Source organism: Lytechinus variegatus, chromosome 19 (assembly GCF_018143015.1).
Source record: "Lytechinus variegatus isolate NC3 chromosome 19, Lvar_3.0, whole genome shotgun sequence".
NCBI lineage: Eukaryota > Metazoa > Echinodermata > Echinoidea > Temnopleuroida > Toxopneustidae > Lytechinus > Lytechinus variegatus.
This window is the reverse complement of record NC_054758.1, coordinates 22,175,543-22,197,390: the sequence shown is the minus strand read 5'-3', so window position 1 is coordinate 22,197,390 and position 21,848 is coordinate 22,175,543. Positions and strand designations below refer to the sequence as shown.

Here is a 21,848-nt window from a genome sequence, read left to right as displayed (position 1 = left end):
ACCACAGTTTTTACAGTGCATGATGTTCTTCAAAGAGAAATAAAAAAAGAAAACGGTGAACTCTGCTCAAGTCAATTTTCCACCTAAGTTGCACCGTCATCAAAGTTGAAGTGTTTTTCTAGACCTGAATAAGCAGATAGCCGTTATTTCTGTAACTCATCTAAGGCAAATTTTTGTGAACTTTGACAGAAACCTGTGATCCCAAAATATTTGACTTGGATTGATTCATCCGTAGATACTTTTAATACCTAATGAGTGATTCATGAATAATAGTGATATCTTACTGAGTTCACACACTGTTTCCAAAGACGCTCATGGCGCTAACCCAGCAAGTTCCTTTAGATATAAATATGTATATATACAAACAAGAAATATGTATGTAAACAGAGATCTTAACATATTCAACAAGGTACATAATTAAAAAAAGAACAGTTTTGCATCACCCCCTGGAATTCCGAGCTACATTCGAGTGGGGGCTGGTACCCTCCTACTTGCTTCTCCGTTCACCAACAATTTAAGAGCAAGCCTGTGCGTAATTTAAGCTGTGTGTGAGTTATGATCGCTTTTACAAATGACTGGTGATGCTTTCTTGGGGTAAATTATGTGCACCAAGTTTCCAATGGTGTGGATTTAGCTCAGAAAAAGGCAAGCTGTTCGTGAAGTCACTCAAAACTGAGTGAAAGTTTTATGAAATGTTCAACAGCTCACATGTTGCTCACTTTATTTGAAGTCTCGTGGTAGACAAAACTATCAATATATGGGACCATGCTTGATATACTTGTATTCAGCATCTACTCTATAACTTCAGTCAATTCTGCATGCATTAACATTCTATAAGTGACATAATTGCCCAAGTCAAAGCAACTTTTGAGACCAGATTATGCAATACTTGTGTTACCAATTTTCTGTAAGTCGAAATCGTCTGAAGTCATACAGGTTTTGGTGGTTGTAAGAGGTTTGACATTGGCAAAGTTACCTATATTTCCAGTATTTGTTTGATATGACCTCTTTTAATACACTGTATTAAGATGCATACAGTACCTTTGACAGGTACATTTTCAAAGGTCAAAGTTCACAAAGGTCTAATATATATGGGCAATTCAATAAAATATGTATGTCCGACCCCCTATATGTTGGACCTTCATGAAACTTTCTGTCTCCGATTTCTTCTTCTTTTGACAGTCTGTAATGTTCTTCGTCAGTTTATGAAGTGAAGTAAGACTTAAGAAAAATGGGGGTTGGACGTACAAAAAGATTTGATCGTTTTATGGAATTGCCCTTATGCAAAGGTTTAATCTCTAGACAAGGGAACTAAATGAATGTTGGCTCATATTCAACTGAGACACAATCTTAATTTCCTTTCATGGCAATAAGAATCTGAAGGCAAAAATTCAAAATGTAATTTTAATACTTTCCTGTTCTGACGGTGAGTTATGCAGAGTGATATAATTCTTAGCCCACAAAGCCATTGCTAAAAAGTGGTATTGAATGCTGGGTAATCTTGGCTGTTGTCTGTATATCAGGTTGTCTGAATCATCGGTAATACTGCCAGCATTGGTAACTGCCATGGAATCCTGAATTTTGATTGGCTATTGGCAGTTTCCACTTATTTAACAGGGTTCATGCAAATGCACCCTGGGTATGATGTTTGAACATAATGGGCTCTGGCATATCAGTTTTCACAAGTGTCCTCGCAATAAATTATTTTGAATGCCACACAAGAGTTTAGATAAGTGTTTTATTTATTGATTCTACCAGGGGTTCATTGAATGAAAGGGTCCTTGCATGGATTGTCTGTCATATCACTAATTTATTATCATGTGCTGAATTAGGTACATTTCCAAAAGTTATGACAAATTATGAAAATTATTGTTCTCACTTTTAAATCGATTTTTGTCTCACCTGCGAAGCAAAGTGAGACTATAGGCGCCGCTTTTCCGACGGCGGCGGCGGCGTCAACATCAAATCTTAACCTGAGGTTAAGTTTTTGAAATGACGTCATAACTTAGAAAGTATATGGACCTAGTTAATAAAACTTGGCCATAAGGTTAATCAAGTATTACTGAACATCCTATTAGAGTTTCATGTCACATGACCAAGGTCAAAGGTCATTTAGGGTCAATGAACTTAGACCATGTTGGAGGAATCAACATCGAAATCTTAACCTGAGGTTAAGTTTTTGAAATGTCATCATAACTTAGAAAATATATGGACCTAGTTCATGAAACTTGGACATAAGATTAATCAAGTATCACTGAACATCCTGCATGAGTTTCACGTCACATGACCAAGGTCAAAGGTCATTTAGGGTCAATGAACTTTGGCCGAATTGGGGATATCTGTTGAATTCCCATCATAACTTTGAACGTTTATGGATCTGATTCATGAAACTTGGACATAATAGTAATCAAGCATCACTGAACATTTTGTGCAAGTTTCAGGTCTCATGATTAAGGTCAAAGGTCATTTAGGGTCAATGAACTTTGGCCGAATCGGGGGTATCTATTGAATTACCATCATAACTTTGAAAGTTTATTGGTCTAGTTCATTAAACTTGGACATTAGAGTAATCAAGTATCACTGAACATCCTGTGCGCATTTCAGGTCACATGACCAAGGTCAAAGGTCAATGAACTTTGGCCGAATTGGGTGTATCTGTTGAATTACCATCATAACTTTGAAAGTTTATGGAGCTGATTCATGAAACTTGTACATAAGAGCAATCAAGTATCACTGAACATCCTGTTCGAGTTTCAGGTCACATGATCAAGGTCAAAGGTCATGTAAGGTCAATGAACTTTGGCCATGTTGGGTTTTTTTGTTGGATAACCATCATATCTCTGTAAGTTTATTGGTCTAGTTCATAAAAAGTGGACATAAGTGTAACCATGTATCACTGAACATCTTGTGCGAGTTAGAGTAGTATTCAAAGTCAGCACTGCTGCTATATTGAACTGCGTGATGCAGGTGAGACGGCCAGAGGCATTCCACTTGTTAGATAATTGCGTCAGATATTACATTATTGATAAAGAGGTATTTTGTTAAAGCTTGTGTATAGTTTTGGTAAATCCACCAAAATGCACCTATCACTATTCCAATTCATTGCTAGCTAATATGAATGGATATGCCCTATAACAGTTATGATGTGGAGGATATGAAATGAAAATGTGTTTTACAGGATAAATTTTGCGATTTTACATGGAAATTTAACTTGATCGGGTCACCCGATAAAATTAAAATATCTGTGTGTTTTTGTCTTTCAATTAAATCCTATTCCAAATCATGGAATCTGCTGAAACTTTCAAGTTATGTTCTTTGTCTGTAACTTTTGGATATCTAATCACTAAATTTATAAGATAAGTGCTTGAATGCCCATTTTTTTAATTTAAAACAAGCATCGCCGAGAGAGGGCGCTATATATCCAAGATTTGAATATTTGAATTTTTCTTAGAGAAGTGGCAGTTGGAAAAATATCTAACGGTCTCTACGCTTCAGTAAGACTGTCATATTAGATGATATTCGATTATCAATCACATTATTAACCCTTTACCAAAGCTATACACAGGCTTTAAATTAAATGGATGAATAAGATATGTTTGCAGATAATTTAATTATAATGCGTCTCAATGTTAATCACTAACACGAGACATAAGACATTCCTTTCAAGGCCCTATTCATTTATTAGGCCCTACATATACTTTGGATATTGTGGAACCTTACTGGTATAGTGACACATTGGGGACGTTTGTGAAAGGTTTTTTATCTTGGGGGGGGGGGCTCTCAATCAGATTTTTTCTCCTCAAATTAGCAAGAATATTTTTTTATCCCAGTACACACATGCAAAAGCTATTAAATTCCGATTGGCATTTATTGATGAATCATTGGTTGGCTGTACAGATAGTGTGTTGTATACATCATGGCCCGTATTCTGAAGTCAGGTTTAACTTAGACCATTGTCTAAGTCTGTGCTATAATTTGTTTCTTTTTGCTGTCATAAAGATGAAAATTACTTGAGTTATCATTCCCAGACAATTTGGGTGTCATATGAATGAATGAATTAGATACGTACTGTCAGGGATTTGTGCCCCTATTGGCTATCCATAGTTAAACCACAACTTTAAACCATGGTTTAATTTAAACCTGAGTTCAGAATACGGGCCTATCTTCAGGTTATTCATCTGTCTGTCCGGTTGTTGTTCCTGTGAAAAGCTATAAACTAAGAAAAATTATTTCACAGATCAACTTGTCCAAACACACATTCAGATTTTAGAGTCAAAGGTCACAGAGCTCTCTATACAGCTACAGTTTCATGACGTTTGCTCTTGCAACAATTGCTCCCCTGAATACTTCTAGTATACCCTACTCTAAACCTAACATAAAACTCTAGTGTAAGCCTTGCCCTATATCCTAGCCTAAATCAATCCCGGAACAATTGCCACAGGAGCAAGTGTTGTGTCACCCTTCATAAAATCTGAAAATATCTAGTTTTCGCTATAACTGCAGAACCATTTGAGATAATTTTAAACTTGGCTGGTGTAATAATATTAACGGTATATTTACCAAGGTTAGCCACTTCAGTTCCCAAAACTATTCTTCCAGTGGGCCCTGCTATTATTATTATTATTACAGTGGTGCTAAAAAGTTATTGAATCCCACCGAAAAGGAACATATCTAAAATGTTCAGTTCTGCCATGTTTTAGATATGACATGTGAAGTCAGGTGATAAATTACATTCAATAAAGTTTGTTTCTCTAGGCTCACCGAACACTGTAGTTATGTTGTTTACATTCAACACTGAAGGAGTGCATTGTGCACTGGGGGTCACTAATTTTTTAGTACAACTGTTTGCATGCATATTCAAGTGCATGGGGTTAATCTGATTTGATTTCTAGGCCACAATTTTTTATCTTAGATCACAGGTTTTTACATGAAAATATCTAGTTAAAGGGGTATGCACCCCTGGCCTGATTGAAAGTAATATGATTTTAACAAAGACAAAGACCAACAAAAAACAAAAGATTTTCTCAAAATTGGACAAGGAATGACAAACCTCTGACATACTAACATTAACGATTTGCAATGTTTTTGGTGAAATATTCTATGCTTGTCTTCATGAATTTTCAACGAGCAAATGATGTCATATCCCCACTTCATATTTTTATTTTATTACATGAAATTCTGTTTATTCAAATTTTTAAGAACTAGACATAAAATACACACATTTATTTATATGTTAAACGCTTGCACAATATTGTTCAACGTTTCTCTAGGTATAATTATCCAACGTTCTAACATCATTCCGACATTTTCCCAACATTTGACATTAATTCAAAAAAAAATAATAATATGCCTAATTGGTTACAAGGAAAAGTACACAACTCTTTATCACCTAACCCATATTATTCTCCAATTTTCATACTTATCCTATCATCCTACATCATAATATGTCCATCGATTCTGTTTATATTTAGGACTATTTTGGATACATGTACTTGAAAAATATGGTTAGCAAAAATTTAAAACAAAAAATCCCACACAATTTGTTTCGAGTTTAAACGGCATGTGAATCAAGCCACATTCTTATTCAAAACTTACGTTGGGGTTTATGCAGAAAAAATAATCACTTTATTCAATGTCTGTGCGAATCCAGTTTTGCCAGGCACGCCGCAATGAACTCATTGTCCAGATCCAACGTTCTATCAATGTTTGTACATGGTCGTATTGCCAACGAAATAATACTACCAATTTTGTGTCATTGTTGATTTTCTTTTTCATACTTTGAGTGATATCCCCATTTTTATTCATTTTATTTCCAGGCAAAAGACAACAAGAATATGTACAAGAGGAATACATTACCACCAACTAGTGCCTGAGGATGACTAAAAGAAAAGCTAGTTTCTGTTGTAAAGCTCTCCTCACTAGTCGGGGTTTACAAATATACAAAAATAAAATCGGTATAAAATGGCAACATATGTTTAGATGCATTACTTATTAAAACAAAGAACTTAATGTTAACGAGTGTTTGTTTCCACGTGCAATCATAATATCCAGCCAATATGAAGTGTTCATGTATTTGAATAAACAACGTTCAGCTATTAAGACCTATTTTAAGGTCTTACAATAAAACACATCCTATCCGTGCTTACGTTCGCATTAGTGGATTAGTGAGATATGTCTGCTCTTCATGAATTCCTAAAATCAGTCCTTAAAATGTCCCTTTTTCTGATCTGAATATCAATTATTTTCAGCTTGCGCTTCGCACTCACATTATTTAGTGAAAATGCATGGTCTCCGTGAATTCCTACAAACAAGCCTTAAAATGCTCCTCTTCAGGTCTGAATTTCCTTAGATTTCAGCTCGCGCTTCGCGCTCGTAATATTTGATTAGTGAGATGCGTATTACAATGAAGTGCTTAATGTGTTTAGATGTAATTCTAACAAAATAAGCATGCGCTTGGCACTCGCATTAGATGACTATGGTGAGATATGTATACTCTGACTTAATCGATTCCTTAAAAAAATAGTCCTTGAAATATCCCTGTTTGTGGTCAATATATACAAAAAAAATTCAGCTCGTGCTTCGCGCTCGCATTTTTTGTTTAGCAAGACAGGTACGTATCATGATTACAAAAGTTTGTTTAGAACATCCCTTTTTAGGTCTGAATATCAAAAAAAATTCTGCTCGCGCTTCGCGCTCGCATTATGTGACCAGTGAGATACCTATCCGTTTAATGGCACTGTCCTTTTTATTGTCTTTATTGGGTCAGTTTAAGTCAGTATACCTGGCAACTGAGCGCGCTTCGCGCGCTCACCAAGTGACTCAACATTTTTTCTGGTGCCCCCCCCCATGCCGTGATGACCCACGGTACGCCACTGATCCTACCAGTTTCCATCAATTGCCAATATCGCATTATTGTGGTGTCTACTATCTGTTAATAAAGCCAATTTCCAAAATTGTTCAAAAAGTTAACATAACAATTTTAAAATGTCAATCGTTTATCTAAAGTTGACTTGTTTTCTGATAATAGGCCTACTTTACATAGACATTAAACATGTACATCGATTCTTGTGATTTTCTTACACTTAAATAAAGATCTAAACTCTTTAAGTCGCCACCAATATACCAGTGAGTTTGACATTGTTCCAATATCATAGATGATATTTCCCACAAGAATAAAGTCAATCGAATCCAAAAATCCAGCCAGGACATATAATAATCTATACACTACTCTAAAAAATAAAGTTGTAACGTAAATGAGAGATATTGTGACAAATACTCTTCTGTTTTCTAGTTTTCTCTGATTAGAAAAGCTGATACCAGCCGGGCCGCTTGAGATTGTGGTATAGACGAAGCCATAGAAGAAGCCAGTGAGGACGAGGAGAGCCGTGTCGCTAGATGCTGATGCAACGTAAAAAACTTTGTAATTCTGAATCCTTCTGAAGAAAATCCCGGCAGGTGTGAAGACGACCCAGCTGATAATACAGGCAACGATGACACGGGGCGTCGTGATAAGTCCACGGGTACCGAACGGGTCCAACCGGATGGTAGTGAACTGGTGTACGGCGGCTAGTAAAATGCTCAGTACAGATGCGAAATCTGCTACGTATATCAAAACAAATGCAGCATCAGTTGGCGAATTGTCCTACATATTATAAAGATAAAAAGAATTCCAATCAATACACAATACTCCTTATGACGTAATACAGCTAATACTCGTGCTTTCGATATCAACATCCAATTTTGCAATTTTGCTGGGACATGCACTTCCGGTAGAGGTCAGGCCTGTGCAAGCTCCATTATTTCTCTACCTCCCTACCAAATTCTTAAATTGTTTACAGAATAAAAATAATAATAATTTAGTAAATTAATGCATAGAGCTTATAAACTATTTCTTAAAGCATATATTCTACTGCCCTTTTTCATGTTTATAGGACTCCTAAAATGATTATCATTGATTAAATAGATGTGTTTTGAGCTTTGATTTAAAGTTGTTTTCGGCTATGCTTTCCTAACTTCCAAAGGTAAGCTCTTCCAGAGCTTAGGGGCTACACAAGAAAATGCTTGATCACCTAGTCTTACTTTGTTTTGACGGATGGAATCTCTAAAACCAGAGGATCAGTTGAACTGTGCAATTTGCGACCATGACTATTGGTTTATACCTCAATAATTTTGCAGTGTAGCCAGGAGCTTGACCAAGCTGTGCTTTGTATACAATAAGTAAAACATATGCATCGATTTCAGCGGTTCACAGTTTGATAACTGAGAGGATTTTTGAACAGTCGAAGTCAGTCCTAACACTAAAATGTTAAGAACTTGTACCGTGAGTACCCTTGCGGTTACTTGGAAGAAATTGATATCGCTTAGTATCCGCTACTTATAGAATTGGAAGTATTGTGCCAAACTTACCATTGCCTGATGAGAGATGGATATATTGTTTAGCATGCAAAAACTATTTTCTATTTGTCCAAGATCAAGTTATTGTGTTGCGCCAATAGCAAGTTTATAGATCTAGTAGTTATTTAAGTGACAAGACAGAGTGTACATTACCTATGGTTTTATTTCTCGTTCTCAAATTACCAGTCAGAAGCAATGTAGGTTTTGATACACTAGGCATAGCATGTGTCAGACTTACTAGTATTATCAATTGGTGACACTTTAAATGTATGATTTATTTACAAAAGGTGTACTAATTTTAGTTCCTATTGAGCATACTGAGTTCACATCTACTTCAGATGAGGGTCATTGTACATAATACACAGTAAAAATGCTGCTGCTGATGATGATGATAGTGATAATGATGATGATGGTGATGATGATGATGATGATGATGATGATGATGATGATGATGATGATGGTGATGATGATGATGAGGCAAATAGTTATAGAATTGCAATAATGATTAGGATGATGAATATGACATAATTATCCATCATCATGAAATCTTCGTCGTCATCGACAATGTCATGATGATGATGATGATGACGACAACGACGACGATGATGATAGTTATGACATCAAAAACCTAATAATAACATTACTAGTGTACTTTCACTTCATAACGTACCAAGAAATGAACAGAAAGCGTCATGACCATAACGAAATCACATAGAACAATGTTGAAAGGTATGATGTTGGTTGACTTTCTAAAGTTCTTGTTCAGTATTATACACAACATCGTAATCAAAGTCAGCACGCAGGAAATGACATTCAGAACTATATTCGTAAAGCCCAATACTATCTGATATACTTGTAGCGTTGGCCATTCAATAATGGTTGAATTTGATACATATTCGTTTTCATTCATGATCTCTAGCGTCTTTAGTTAAGGCAGACAGAAAACAAATATTAAAATAATTCCTGTCTCCCAAGCGTGGAAGTGTTGCGGTGGGTTAGTCAACGTTCTGTTAATCAGAGGGACACGAGTTCAAATCCCATCTGCCGCCATGCCGCACTTTCCTTCAGCGAGAAGTTCATAAAAATCGTTTAAATCCATCCCCAGGTGCGGTAAATGTCTTGATCGGAAAGATTGCCTTGAACGCCTTTAAAGGCGACACCATTGCTAGAACCATGAAGTAGGTCTATGCTAGAACGAGCCCACGGTAATAACGTCTAGAAGGAATGTTAGCTCATAAGTTGATATGATCCACGAATTACAACTCTTTTTCTTTCATCATAACCTTGATCATGTTGATTCAATCGAAATCTAGTCCAGAATTTTTTTATCGTTGTAAAGTTTTGGCATCATCACAAATAAAATCTGAAATAGAAGACGATAATGTTTACAATCTGACTCAGATGATCGTGATATCGCTTGCACACCATTTCACAGTGTGATTGCTTTCAGCAATTAAACTAGACAGACGTCAAGTGTTAATGACGAAAAATTATGTTTTGATCCTCGTCGACTGCTCGTAAATAAGATTTTGATATTTATAGGACGTTAGAATTTCGACAGACTCATAATTACATGATGATAGTCATCATTATAATTTCGTCACCGAATGTACGGCCAAAGAAGCACCCACACATTCCCACAGACACACATACGCGCGCACACGAAAGGTATGTACTAGTAAACACCATACAAATTATAATTAAACATCTTGCTAATTGAAACAATACATCGGATGGTGTAGAATAAAAAAACCGTTTTCACCACGTTTAATGACAGTCCTGAGTGGTTTTCTGCTAATAGGCCTACCGTACAACTAATTGATTTGAAACGGCAGGATCATTAGGTTTGTTTGTTTTGGTTTCCTACAAGAAGATATTTCAGTCCTTAGAATTTTCTTAAGTACTGCCTTAGATAGAGTCTAAACTCAATTAGCCTGTGTAAATGAAAGTGCTGATAATATCAATTTCTTAAGTGCATATGCCTATAAACCCCTATTTTAACATTTAGCTTTGGAAATAAAAGCCTGCGTTATGTAGGTTACTAATGCTTTCTTGAAAGTAATGAAACCTGTCTTATAGTTATAGTCTTCATCCTGAAAGCAGATCGAGTTCTTGTTGTGTTTCTTTTTTTTTATTTTTGTTTTAAAAGCATATAGGCCAACATTACCAAGGTTCTTTTAATATGGATGAAATTAAGATTGTGTTCCCACTTACTATATATATATGTGTGTGTGTGTGTGTGTGTGTGTGTGTATGTATGCATATTTTTATACAATTGTGAAGAGCAGGAACCTATACATAGTGATGTGCTTCCTGGTATATATTTAAGAGGATGCTACATGTAGATACAGAGAGAATAAAGCAATGAAACTTAGCCGGGGTTCACCTTTTTAACTTATTTCCTTGCGCAAAACACTTCGTAGGGCGCTACTGCGCGCCCCCCCCCCCCCCCCCACACACACAACAACACACTGACGTCATCTTCATGATATTGTCTTAACACGGAGCTGTGATTTACATAAAATGACTTGGATTTGATTTTCGTTTCGCTAATCATTGTCAAAATTGGGAAGATTGTGGAGAAACAAATATTAAGTGAAATATGAATTGTAGTTCCAAATTATTAATAAAAACTTAGTGAAAGAATGCCGGAGATTTTTTTAAATAAACTTTGTTTACATTAAGTTATGTCATCAGATCCAGCTGGCACAAAAAGGGCAAGGTTGTGCTTATATACCTTGGGTTAAAATGTTAATGTGGGTGCGAAAGTTATTACAAAATGTTTTAATGTATCTGTTTCATTTCAATTCGCTAAAAATGCAAAAAAAAATGCATAAGAAATGTACCGCACGGTCAGTTCGTTTTCGCCTGTTTCCTTGACACAGCGTGAAAATAAACATTTATGCGCAAACCGATTTCTGCGAGCCTTACAAAAAGGGACAGTGCTCACTCGAGTGTAACATCCTGTCTAAAAAACTCTTTTATTCGACAGATGAGAAATAAACCCAAGAATGTATGTTAAAAAGTTATCCCAATGTGGTATATTTTTCAATTCCCAGGAACTTATAAAGTGTAAACTTTTTATTGACACACATTGTATATTTATACAGTGCTTCCAACAAAAAAAAACCGAGATTATCGGTGATTTATCATTATAGAATAGACAAACGACTTATCATTGTAAAGCTCTCCTTTACCTGGGATCTCTGATTTATTGACAACTTGAAACCTGATTAACGAAATTCACCAAATTCATCAAAATATATTTTTCAACCAGATACCGCGATGCAGGTAGTCTGACGTCAATGAAAGATAAAACCAAGCTAATGAGACGAAAAAAAAAATTATAATTGTTTATACTTTAAAAAATGTCATATTTACAAGCTTGAACGGTCATAAATTTAGTTGTTAATTGGGCAGGGCAACAATTCCTGGGGTCATTTCCTTGATATGTACGTGGAGCGGTAGAACTATTCCCAGAGTTATTACTTTGATAGCAGCATTTGGATCTAAAGAGAACGCCTCAACTATGGCACTGTTCATCGGCTATCTCTGCTTTATACTTGGAATGATGATCATTCCCCTGCCTACTAATACCCTGGGTAAATATACACTCGTTCTTTTCCTGCTAATCTTCAATTGAATTTCATTATTTTCCCGCCCAATTTTTTTTGCATAAAATCGTTGTTTTCCTACGCAATATTGATAGAAACTCCTTTTTTCCCCGCAAAATTCACTATCAATCATTTTTTCCCTCGCAATTTCCATAAACATGATAAAGAATAATTTTTTTGAGCGCAATTTCAAATAGGCATAGTAGGCCTTTTAGTTTGGATTTATTAGTGTGCTTTTAGATTCGTGCAATGAATGTATTTTCCCTGAGAATAGAGGTGTTTGAATAAAATAAAAAAACGACTACATTTTAGGATTCATTGATAAGCATTCAAATTAATTTTTGACGAAATTATATTATTTTTATCATTTACTCTACAATTATGACGATTGTGTTAACAACCATCTTACACAAATCTTTCTGTAATGAGTGTTGATTTTTGTTTATCATGCATTGGCCGTTGTTGAAACTGTAATGTAGTAAAGTTGTTGAGTAATATTCACCATAATTAAGCACTACATTCGGTGATATATCAACACATGCTCTGGATTCAGTTCAGTACTGAACACAATATAGTGTTGACGTTACACCACTGGCCGTAATTTTGAAGATATAGCACCGAAAAAATATCGCAAAACGTGGTATTTCTTCTGTATTGTAAATGTTGTAATGTTTTCACAGTATTTGTGTCGGGAGACATTTTTGCCACCTTTAAGTAGGCCTATACACTGATGGATCCGTACACGAAATGTCATTAATATTGGTTTAAATCCCCCTTTTGTTTGCTTGTAAACATTTTTCGTGGACGAAATGTCATTACTTTAGGTTGAACTTTTTTTTGGGGGGGATGTCAAATTTTTCCTCGGGAAAATGTGCCCCTCCCCCCCCCCCCTTCGTGAAAATCCTGGATCTGCTCCTGGCTTATACAATGAAATCATCAAGAATACAATTATCCCCCCCCCTTCCCCCTAGAAGATATCTTGATATTTTTAAGTTGACACCAATTGGTGTTCGTGTAATACAGAAATGGCTAAACACCGAACTGCCTATCCAATTACGCCAAATTTCATCAACAGAAACATTCAAGTCCCAGTTGAAAACATATTTAATCTCTCATTAACAGTTTAATCATGTTAATATTGTGTTTATTCAGGAGAATTCAAATTCTATTCTTGTTTGCTTTCTATTGTTGTTGTGTTTTTTGTTTATTTTCCTTGAAGCGCCATGAGCACCAAAAGGTAGACCTGTGCGCTATATAAGTAGCCACCATTATTATTATTATTATTATTATCGTTATTATTATTATTATTATTATTATTATTATTAAATAGTGTTGCATATTTGAGAACCAGCATTTGGGTGTACCACCATTAACGGAGAGCACATTGTTCATTGTTGAAAATAACAGTAAGGAAAATCATTGGTTTGTAGTGGTGGCTATTGTCCCCTCACCTCCATCCTATCCACCTAATCAGGGGCGGAAATCTTTCACAAAATGTAAGGGGGACAAGGGGCTGGAACAATTGACAAGCAAAAAAAAGAACAGAAAAAAAGGTTATCACCCCAAATGTATAAGTAATTTCGACCAAAATGAATTTGACAAGCCCCCCCCCCCAAAAAAAAGGGGGTTATCACCCCAAAACTAAGTTCATCTCGTCCAAAATACATGTTTTATTTCGATTTTGAATGATGTAATTCATTTCATCACAAAAGATCAAAAATAGTAAGGGGGACATTTTGATATTGTGTCCCCGCCCCCTGGGTTACCTTCCTTCGTCAAGTCAACTTTACACCGCCCTAATCATGCTTCCGAAATAATGAAATTCGTCACTCTTTATTAAAATGTTCCATATACTATTATAATAGTAATAATAATAATATGTCCATTTATATAGCGCAGTTACTATGTGCATATACTCAACTGCGCTTTGACATGTTTGATACTTGGTATCATTACCCCGGCTGTAGCTGAGCCGCCATATTAATAGGCGCTAAAGCGTTCAAGGAAAAATCCTACCGGGTACCCATTCACCTCACCTGGGTCGAGTGCAGCACAATGTGGATAAATTTCTTGCTGAAGGAGATTACGCCATGGCTGGGATTCGAACCCACGACCCTCTGTTTTAAAGCCCGGAGACTAATCCACTGGGCCATAACGTTCCACGTATACTACTTTATACTAGGACTACTCTAAAGCTAAGAAAGAGGAGCATTTAAAAATAAAGTTTGACGTATTTTTTTTATAAATCACCTTTTATTCATAAAAAAGGGAATCAATTACAATAAAGGGCCCAGGTTATTAGTTCTAAACGAATGTAATACAGGGCAGCATAAATTGAATACATTATAGGATTTCCTTGTAAGGATTCCCTTGTAAATATGATATATTTAAATATAATTTGTTTTGTTAATCTTTGGTTTATTTAAAGAAACAAACAGTAGCGTCATTGGTACCGGTAAGGCATGTCATGATCCAAGGTTGTGTCGAACTTCAGAGAAAAATGGTAGCAATCATGGTAAGTTGGTCTTTATTTGGCAGAATAAGTGAATTTTATTTCACACCAAAATCATCCTTTACAGTAAAAAAAAAAGGCTTACATCTCCCTTTTCCAGTCGCTAAAATATTTTCCTCCGATATTTTTCTTTTTCCGCGTCGGAATAGATGTTCTTCCATCAAAGATAACACATACACCACACACCATTACATTTCTGCCATCATGTTGTTTCGTTTAGCCTCTGTGATGATGTTTGCCTTCGTGTCAATGTTTACTCATTTATTAAATACGTACACTTATACACATTTTAGTTATGATTAAGCTAGTCATATAAAACATTCCAAAAAAAAATATTCGTAAATTTCTAACACATCATACATTTGTTCAGAATTTGACAGATAAGAAGTGATTTTGAAAAATGTCAAATTGTTGGCTATCATCTTGCTCAAATTTCTGGTAAATGGGTATCCTATATCACAACTGGGTAAACATATTAAGCAACACTGTAAAAACTGCGGTGTTAAAACTGACACCAATAGGTGTTAATAGAGGACCACACCCTGAGGTGTTAAAAATTACACCCTAGAGATAAAACATAACACCAAAGAGTGTAAATGTAACAACAGAAGGTGTTTTCATACAACCTATCGGTGTAAAACTAACACCACCAATTTAACACCGGTGTAAAATAACTGGTGTGGTCCTCTATGTACACCGGTTAACACAACAGTTTTTGCAGTGAATGATTGGTTCAATTTAACTTCAGATTTTTTCCTTCTTATGGAACATAGACATGTGCATGGTGTTAAAATATAACAAAAGAATTAACCTTTTTTCTCATTAGATCAACCAGTATGTGAGTCGATATCTCTGGCTTCACGGGAATGTGGGCCGATTCGACATTTGGAAGGTAAGTTAAGTTTGATGTCACCCCACCTGAAGCAATCTCATAATCTGGTTCACTAACACTAGCGTACTTAAGGGGGGCAGACTGCCCCCCCCCCCCCCTCATGACGAGTCACAACTGATCCCTGACGAGATACAAGTGACCCCCTCCTTTGAACATACCTTTTTCTTTTTGCTTGTCAATTTTTTTCTGGTGCGTAATGTCCTTTACTCGCGGTTGAAGACCCTTTTTTGGGGGGTGCCAATTTTTTGGAAAATCATAGGTACGCCACTGTTCACTAACGTTGTAAAACAATTATGCATCGGGTTAAATTTTAAAACAAAGTTTGTATTTCAATTGCAGAAATCTTCAGTGTATTGTTTCGTTTGAAATTTGATAGTTGCTGCTTACATTTACATCTTCGCTTGAAATCTTAACGAATATCCCATCAGAAGTTTACTAAATGACATAGCCAGGTACAGTGGGATCACCCAATTAACCAACCATTGCGATATGATCTACCAGACAGGATAATAATCTGGTCATGACAGTTGGTATTGGAGGGGGGGCACTCGGATTTTGAAAGGGTATAGGCCTATGGGTGTTTTGACCAAAAACTCTGAAACCATGCCCTTAAGAATGGAAGTTTTCTTATGCAATGAGGGCTTACTAACGAGATGGCCATCTGCAAATGGGTGATTTGGAACTGGAATTTATCATGTAATTAAGGCAGTGGCGTATCTAGGACAAACGGCGCCCGGGGCGAGAGCTACACTGTAAAAAATAACGTGCTAGCACCTACAGTGCTTGTATAGTGACTGCACTACGAGTGTTGATTTTCTAGTTCAATTTTAAACTAGAAAATCAGCACTCGTAGTACAGTCACTATACAAGCACTGTAGGTGCTAAATCAGCACTCCATTTTTACATTGTAAAATTGCGCCCCTTTAAAAGTGTATTTATTTTTTTATATATCAATGAGAGTGCGAACATTTTCAATAGACGTTAAGCTGGAATATTCTTTGTCGTTTTTTTTTTAAATCATAAACATGATTTGTATCTAACTTAATAATGAATGCGAGCGCGAATTGCGAGCTGAAAATTATTGGCCTTTGAACCTGAAAAGGGAGCATTTAAAATGATACTTTTTAGGAAATCATAGATAATTTTTTGGGGGGATCTTAGTAAATAAATCGACCTAATAGGAGGACGAAGCGCGCGCCTATTTTACAACCTTAAAGCTTGTGTATAGTTTTGGTAAATCCACCAAAATGCAACTATCACTATTCCAATTCATTGCTAGCTAATATGAATGGATATGCCCTATAACAGTTATGATGTGGAGGATATGAAATGAAAATTTGTTTTACAGATAAATTTTGCGATTTTACATGGAAATTTAACTTGATCGGGTCACCCGATCAAATTAAGATATTTGTTTGTATTTGTCTTTCAATTAAATCCTATTCCAAATCATGGAATGGGCTGAAACTTTCAAGATATGTTCTTTCTTTGTAACTTTTGGATATATAATCACTAAATTTATCAGATAAGTGCTTGAATGCCCATTTTTTTAATTTAAAACAAGCATCGCCGAGAGAGGGCGCTATATATCCAAGATTTGAATATTTGAAATTTTATCAGAAAATATCATTTATATATATATATATATATATATATGGAATGGGCTGAAACTTTCAAGATATGTTCTTTCTTTGTAACTTTTGGATATATAATCACTAAATTTATCAGATAAGTGCTTGAATGCCCATTTTTTTAATTTAAAACAAGCATCGCCGAGAGAGGGCGCTATATATCCAAGATTTGAATATTTGAAATTTTATCAGAAAATATCATTTATATATATATATATATATATATATATCTAATAGTAACAAAATATGCTGAAGATAAATGGTAATGCTTTCAATGCCAATATAGTTTTTATTGAATAAAAACTATATTGGCATTGAAAGCATTATCATTTATCTTCAGCATATTTTGTTACTATATATATATATATCAACATAGTACATTTTGAAATGTGGAAACCTTCATCTTAAGGTCTCCCACATTTATATAAAATATCTTATCAAAATACTAACCCGCAGCTAGAGATGAAAACTTGTGATATGCGTTCGAAAAATAAATATGTTAAGGACTGTTTGTTGGAATTCTTGAAAAGAATAAGTCTACCACTAATTACAAGTTGGCACGAATATTCATCCTTGGGTAAAAAAAACGTGCAAAATACATTTTCTAAATGAGTTTGAAACTGCATTACCATTGTAATATCATAGGACGGTGGTATTAATCACCTTCAGTGGTATTCCTTTTCTGCGCCTTTGTTCCTTAATTTGCTTTTTTGCTAATTCTTTGATTTTCTTTTCTTCACTTGCGCGCCCTGAATGTGGTGCCAGGGGCACGTGCCCCCTTGCCCCTCCCTAGATACGCCACTGAATACTCGGCATCTGAAAGGGGTTAAGAAGAGAAAACTGGTTGGGACATTTGCATTTGTCATACGTTGGCTAAAATATCCATGTGTGACATAATTATACTTGCTTATATAGCTCTTAATACTTGCTTTGCCACAAGTCTGTAAGCACTCTGCAGTATATGCAGCATAACTACCCTGGCTTTAGCAGTGCAGCTGTTACGCGCGCTGCGTTTCAAGGAATAAATTCCTGCCAGGTACCCATTTACCTCACCTGGGTTGAGTGCAGCACATTTTGGATCAATTTCTTGCTGAAGGAAATTACGCCACAACGCTCCACATAGCCTCTTTAAGCTAATGTTTAATTGATTGAATATATCATAAAGAAAATGGTCAAAATGGTACGTACAGAATCGGCCGTTTATGGTAAAATAGCGCAGCAAAAACTGTGGTGTTAACCGGTGTACATAGAGGACCACACCAGTTATTTTACACCGGTGTTAAATTGGTGGTGTTAGTTTTACACCTATAGGTGTTATTACAACACCTTTTGTTGTTACATTTACACGGTTTGGTGTTATGTTTAATCTCTAGGGTGTAATTTAACACCTCAAGGTGTGGTCATCTATTAACACCAATTGGTGTCAGTTATAACACCACAGTTTTTACAGTGCAGACTTGGCCGTTCATGGTAAAATTGACGTGGTGAAGAAGCAAACTGTTATCGACCTTACAAACATTTTCCCTTTTCTCTCTTATATCTATATGTTCATAGCACGACGCGATGTGCCTTCACAAAAACTACCCTGGTCATACAATCATGACAATGAAAAAGTGGAGAATTACGATGGAAGTGGGTACTCTGATATTCGATGCATGTGAGTACAATATCTGTAGGTATCGAAAATAATCATTTGTGATTACAGGATCATTAGCTCTGTACAATCATCCACATTTGGGTACAGAATTTATTTGGCGTATGCACTCATTGACCTGGGAAGCGGGAGTATCAAATTCAAGAGGTTACTGCACTCTAAAAAAAAAAGGTTGGGAAAAAAGGGGAACATGTTTGTTTGCTTGGTAAAGTGATACCAACTATTTTTTTTTAATTTTACGCAATGTTGCGTGAAATTTACCCTTTAAACTTACAGTTTGCCCAATATAGGGGAACAAATTACAGAGTAAACGTGCTTGTTCCCTTTATACCTATTATTGGGTAATTTTTTACTCCATCGTTTTTAAAGTGTGCGTATGTTATATACCACAGACATCATCCCCTGGAAATCAGATTGGTATACTTAAAAGAAGAATTAAATCCCTTCATTTTGCGAGGTGAAACTTTTTTTTTTTCTAGATATCCCCCCCCCCCCGCCCCCTCTTCAAAATATCGTCTCCCAGTGTCCTGTACGTGTGCACTGATCATGCTACATTCTTCCTTTTTGTTTTTGTGCGTGTAAATTCATGAACTATTAATGTAACCTGCCATTCTTCCTTGTTGCAATCGTGTTACAAAAGTAATTCCAGGTTAATTCCTTCAATCACGAAAATGGTTTGCGTTTAATTGATATTCTCCCCTATTTTTCCCTGATTTGCTGCACATAATGGTGTTAGCCTAAATTAAACACACGCTATGCACACACACTTTTAAGGTTTGCTTACTTTACCACTCTACCAGTAATGGAAATAACCATTTTATTTTCACACAAACAAACGCACAAATTCCCTATACCCCCTCAAGCACACTCATACACCTTCCTTCCCTAACATACACTCCATATCTTTTTCCACACTCTATATTTATCTCTTACACACAGTCACTTTCACCCTCCCTCTCCACGCACTGTCTATTCTCACCGCACACACACCATCCATCCCTTTACCTATAACACACCCTCCCTTTCCCGACACATTCTCTCACACAGATCCTCTATCATGTAAACACACACACCTCCCTTCCCCTCCTCCACGTATATGTCTTTATGCTTCACACACAAACGCGCACACACTCACCCTCCTCTCTCTCACACACACACGCACCCAAATTCCCTTACGCACTCCTCTTGCTTTCGCAAACAGCTTCCCCATCTTACTCCACCCCCCCCCCAGTGGCGGATCCAGAGGGGTGCGCCCGGGCGCGCCCCCCCCCCTTTTTTTCTCCGGATTTTTTTTTTTTGGGGGGGATGGTTATATTTACTGGATTGGTACAATGTAGTCAATTTCAAGGGCTAGATCTAGTAAAAACTATATTTTAACTTACGCTCATGGCCTTTGTGTTCGCACAAATGCACCTCTGTCATACTGTATTTGCAATATGTAAATTCCGGAATTCCAGGGCGCGCAAGTCGATTGGTTGGAAAGTTGCACCACTTGTAATCGGGAGTTGCAGTGCAGTGACCAGTGTGAAGATGTTGGATTGGATATCATTTTTTCCCGAAATTTTGTGTTTTTTGTAACATGCGTTTGTCCGTCTTTATGGCAAATACATGTAAATTGTAAGTAACAGATCGCGAGAGAAAGTGTCAACGATGCGAATGATAATGTCTATCCCCGAGATTATTCTTCACTCAAAGATGAAGCCCTATATCGGGCGCCACGTGCGCAGCATTATCATTCTGCCTTGGTCATGTACGTTTTCACTGAAATGTATAGGTCAGACATATTTGTATTTAATGTAAACTAACTTTTACACTTTCTGGTAGATTCAGAGGCATATTATCCAGGGCGCCCCAACTAAGTTTCGCCGAAGCAATCATTCCAACGAATTATCAAGGAGCAAAATTGTATATTCTCAATCACCAGTCGACCCCATTCCGCGTTTGCTGTGTATAAATAAACTTTCCATATTTTCATCTTAAAAAAATAAAAGTCATGATTGAGCTCAAACTTGGCAGGAATAGCTTTGCCCAACAGAAGGCAATCAATACAGTTTACAACATTTACTTTGTTGGTTGGAAAGCTAGTATACATTGATTCAACATGTAGAAAAAACATCAAATTGGAAGCCTATATGAATTCATGGTCTAAACAAGTTGTAATTTCATAAATGAAAAGCTTACAAAATGCCTTCTGAACTCTGTATACCGAAGACGAGCCTCGGTTTATTTTACATTTTCTGCCACTGATAGTTATAACTTATACAATTATGGACTGGATATCAAAGCTCCTTACATGTATTTTCTAGCATTTTATCATTGACCTTATTTAATTATTTGTGGTATAGTTTTAACAAGTGCTTCGTAAAAATTGATTATCTTATGTTAAAATAAATATAAATACAATAAGTTAAGATGGCAACGCGATGAGAGACTCTGAACGTAAACAATAAAAATGATGAGAATCCCCTTAAGAAGCATTATATTACTTTGAGGTTGTGCAGAATGACTGGATTATTGAAGATGATTTGAAAATAATACGAGGGAAAAGGTTGATTACCAGAAGATGATGTCGTTTTTTTCTGTAGTTTGTAACAATTTACTGTGTATTTTGGGGAAAAAAGAACCAAATTTTATGCATGTTGCCATACGACTAAACAATTCTCGTTTGAAACACACAATGTAAATACACAAATGACAATAAACAGAATGGATTATTCGGAACTTATCGATTACAAGTCTCAGTTTCGTATCATTTAAATTTGACGTTTCAATCACACGATGCAAGCAAGTGAAGAGCCTTTGCCAAATGTATGTTTTGAATGACCGCTTATACGGTGTGTGACTGGAAACCAGCTCCTAAATGAGTCAGTATGTGTCTTTTATTCATGAATAAAGTTACAGTGATTAAAGTGTGCATTTTTCTTCTAAAGGTGCTCTCAAAATACGACTTTTGGACATGATTTTTTTGAAAAAGTTCTTGCCGTAAGAGGGGGGTATCCCCCTCCCACACCCTCCCCCCGCTCGGTCGCTTCGCTCCCTCGCCGCTGGCGCCCCCCTATTTCAAAATCCTGGATCCGCCCCTGCCCCCCTCTCTCTCTCTCACACACACGCATACACACCCACCCTCACTCACACACACACTTTTCTTTTA

At 36.3% G+C, this 21,848-nt stretch overlaps 1 protein-coding gene across 1 annotated transcript; it reads right to left on the bottom strand.

Annotated features, from left to right (window-relative positions):
• Positions 1–7,005: 7,005 nt before the first annotated feature.
• Positions 7,006–9,340, bottom strand: LOC121406379. Its single transcript, XM_041597420.1, has 2 exons — positions 9,065–9,340; positions 7,006–7,642 (listed from the first exon to the last, which is right to left on the bottom strand). Exons 1-2 carry the CDS (start codon positions 9,302–9,304, stop codon positions 7,046–7,048), a joined length of 837 nt encoding a protein of 278 aa, XP_041453354.1. The 5' UTR covers positions 9,305–9,340; the 3' UTR covers positions 7,006–7,045.
• Positions 9,341–21,848: the final 12,508 nt, after the last annotated feature.

Bases quoted from the DNA above. Each gene is read 5' to 3' on its own strand.
- LOC121406379 (XM_041597420.1), bottom strand. From the start codon at position 9,304: ATGAATGAAAACGAATATGTATCAAATTCAACCATTATTGAATGGCCA. The intron at 7,643-9,064 runs GTACGTTATGAA...TATAATATGTAG, and splicing joins CGCTTTCTGTTCATTTCTTG to GACAATTCGCCAACTGATGC.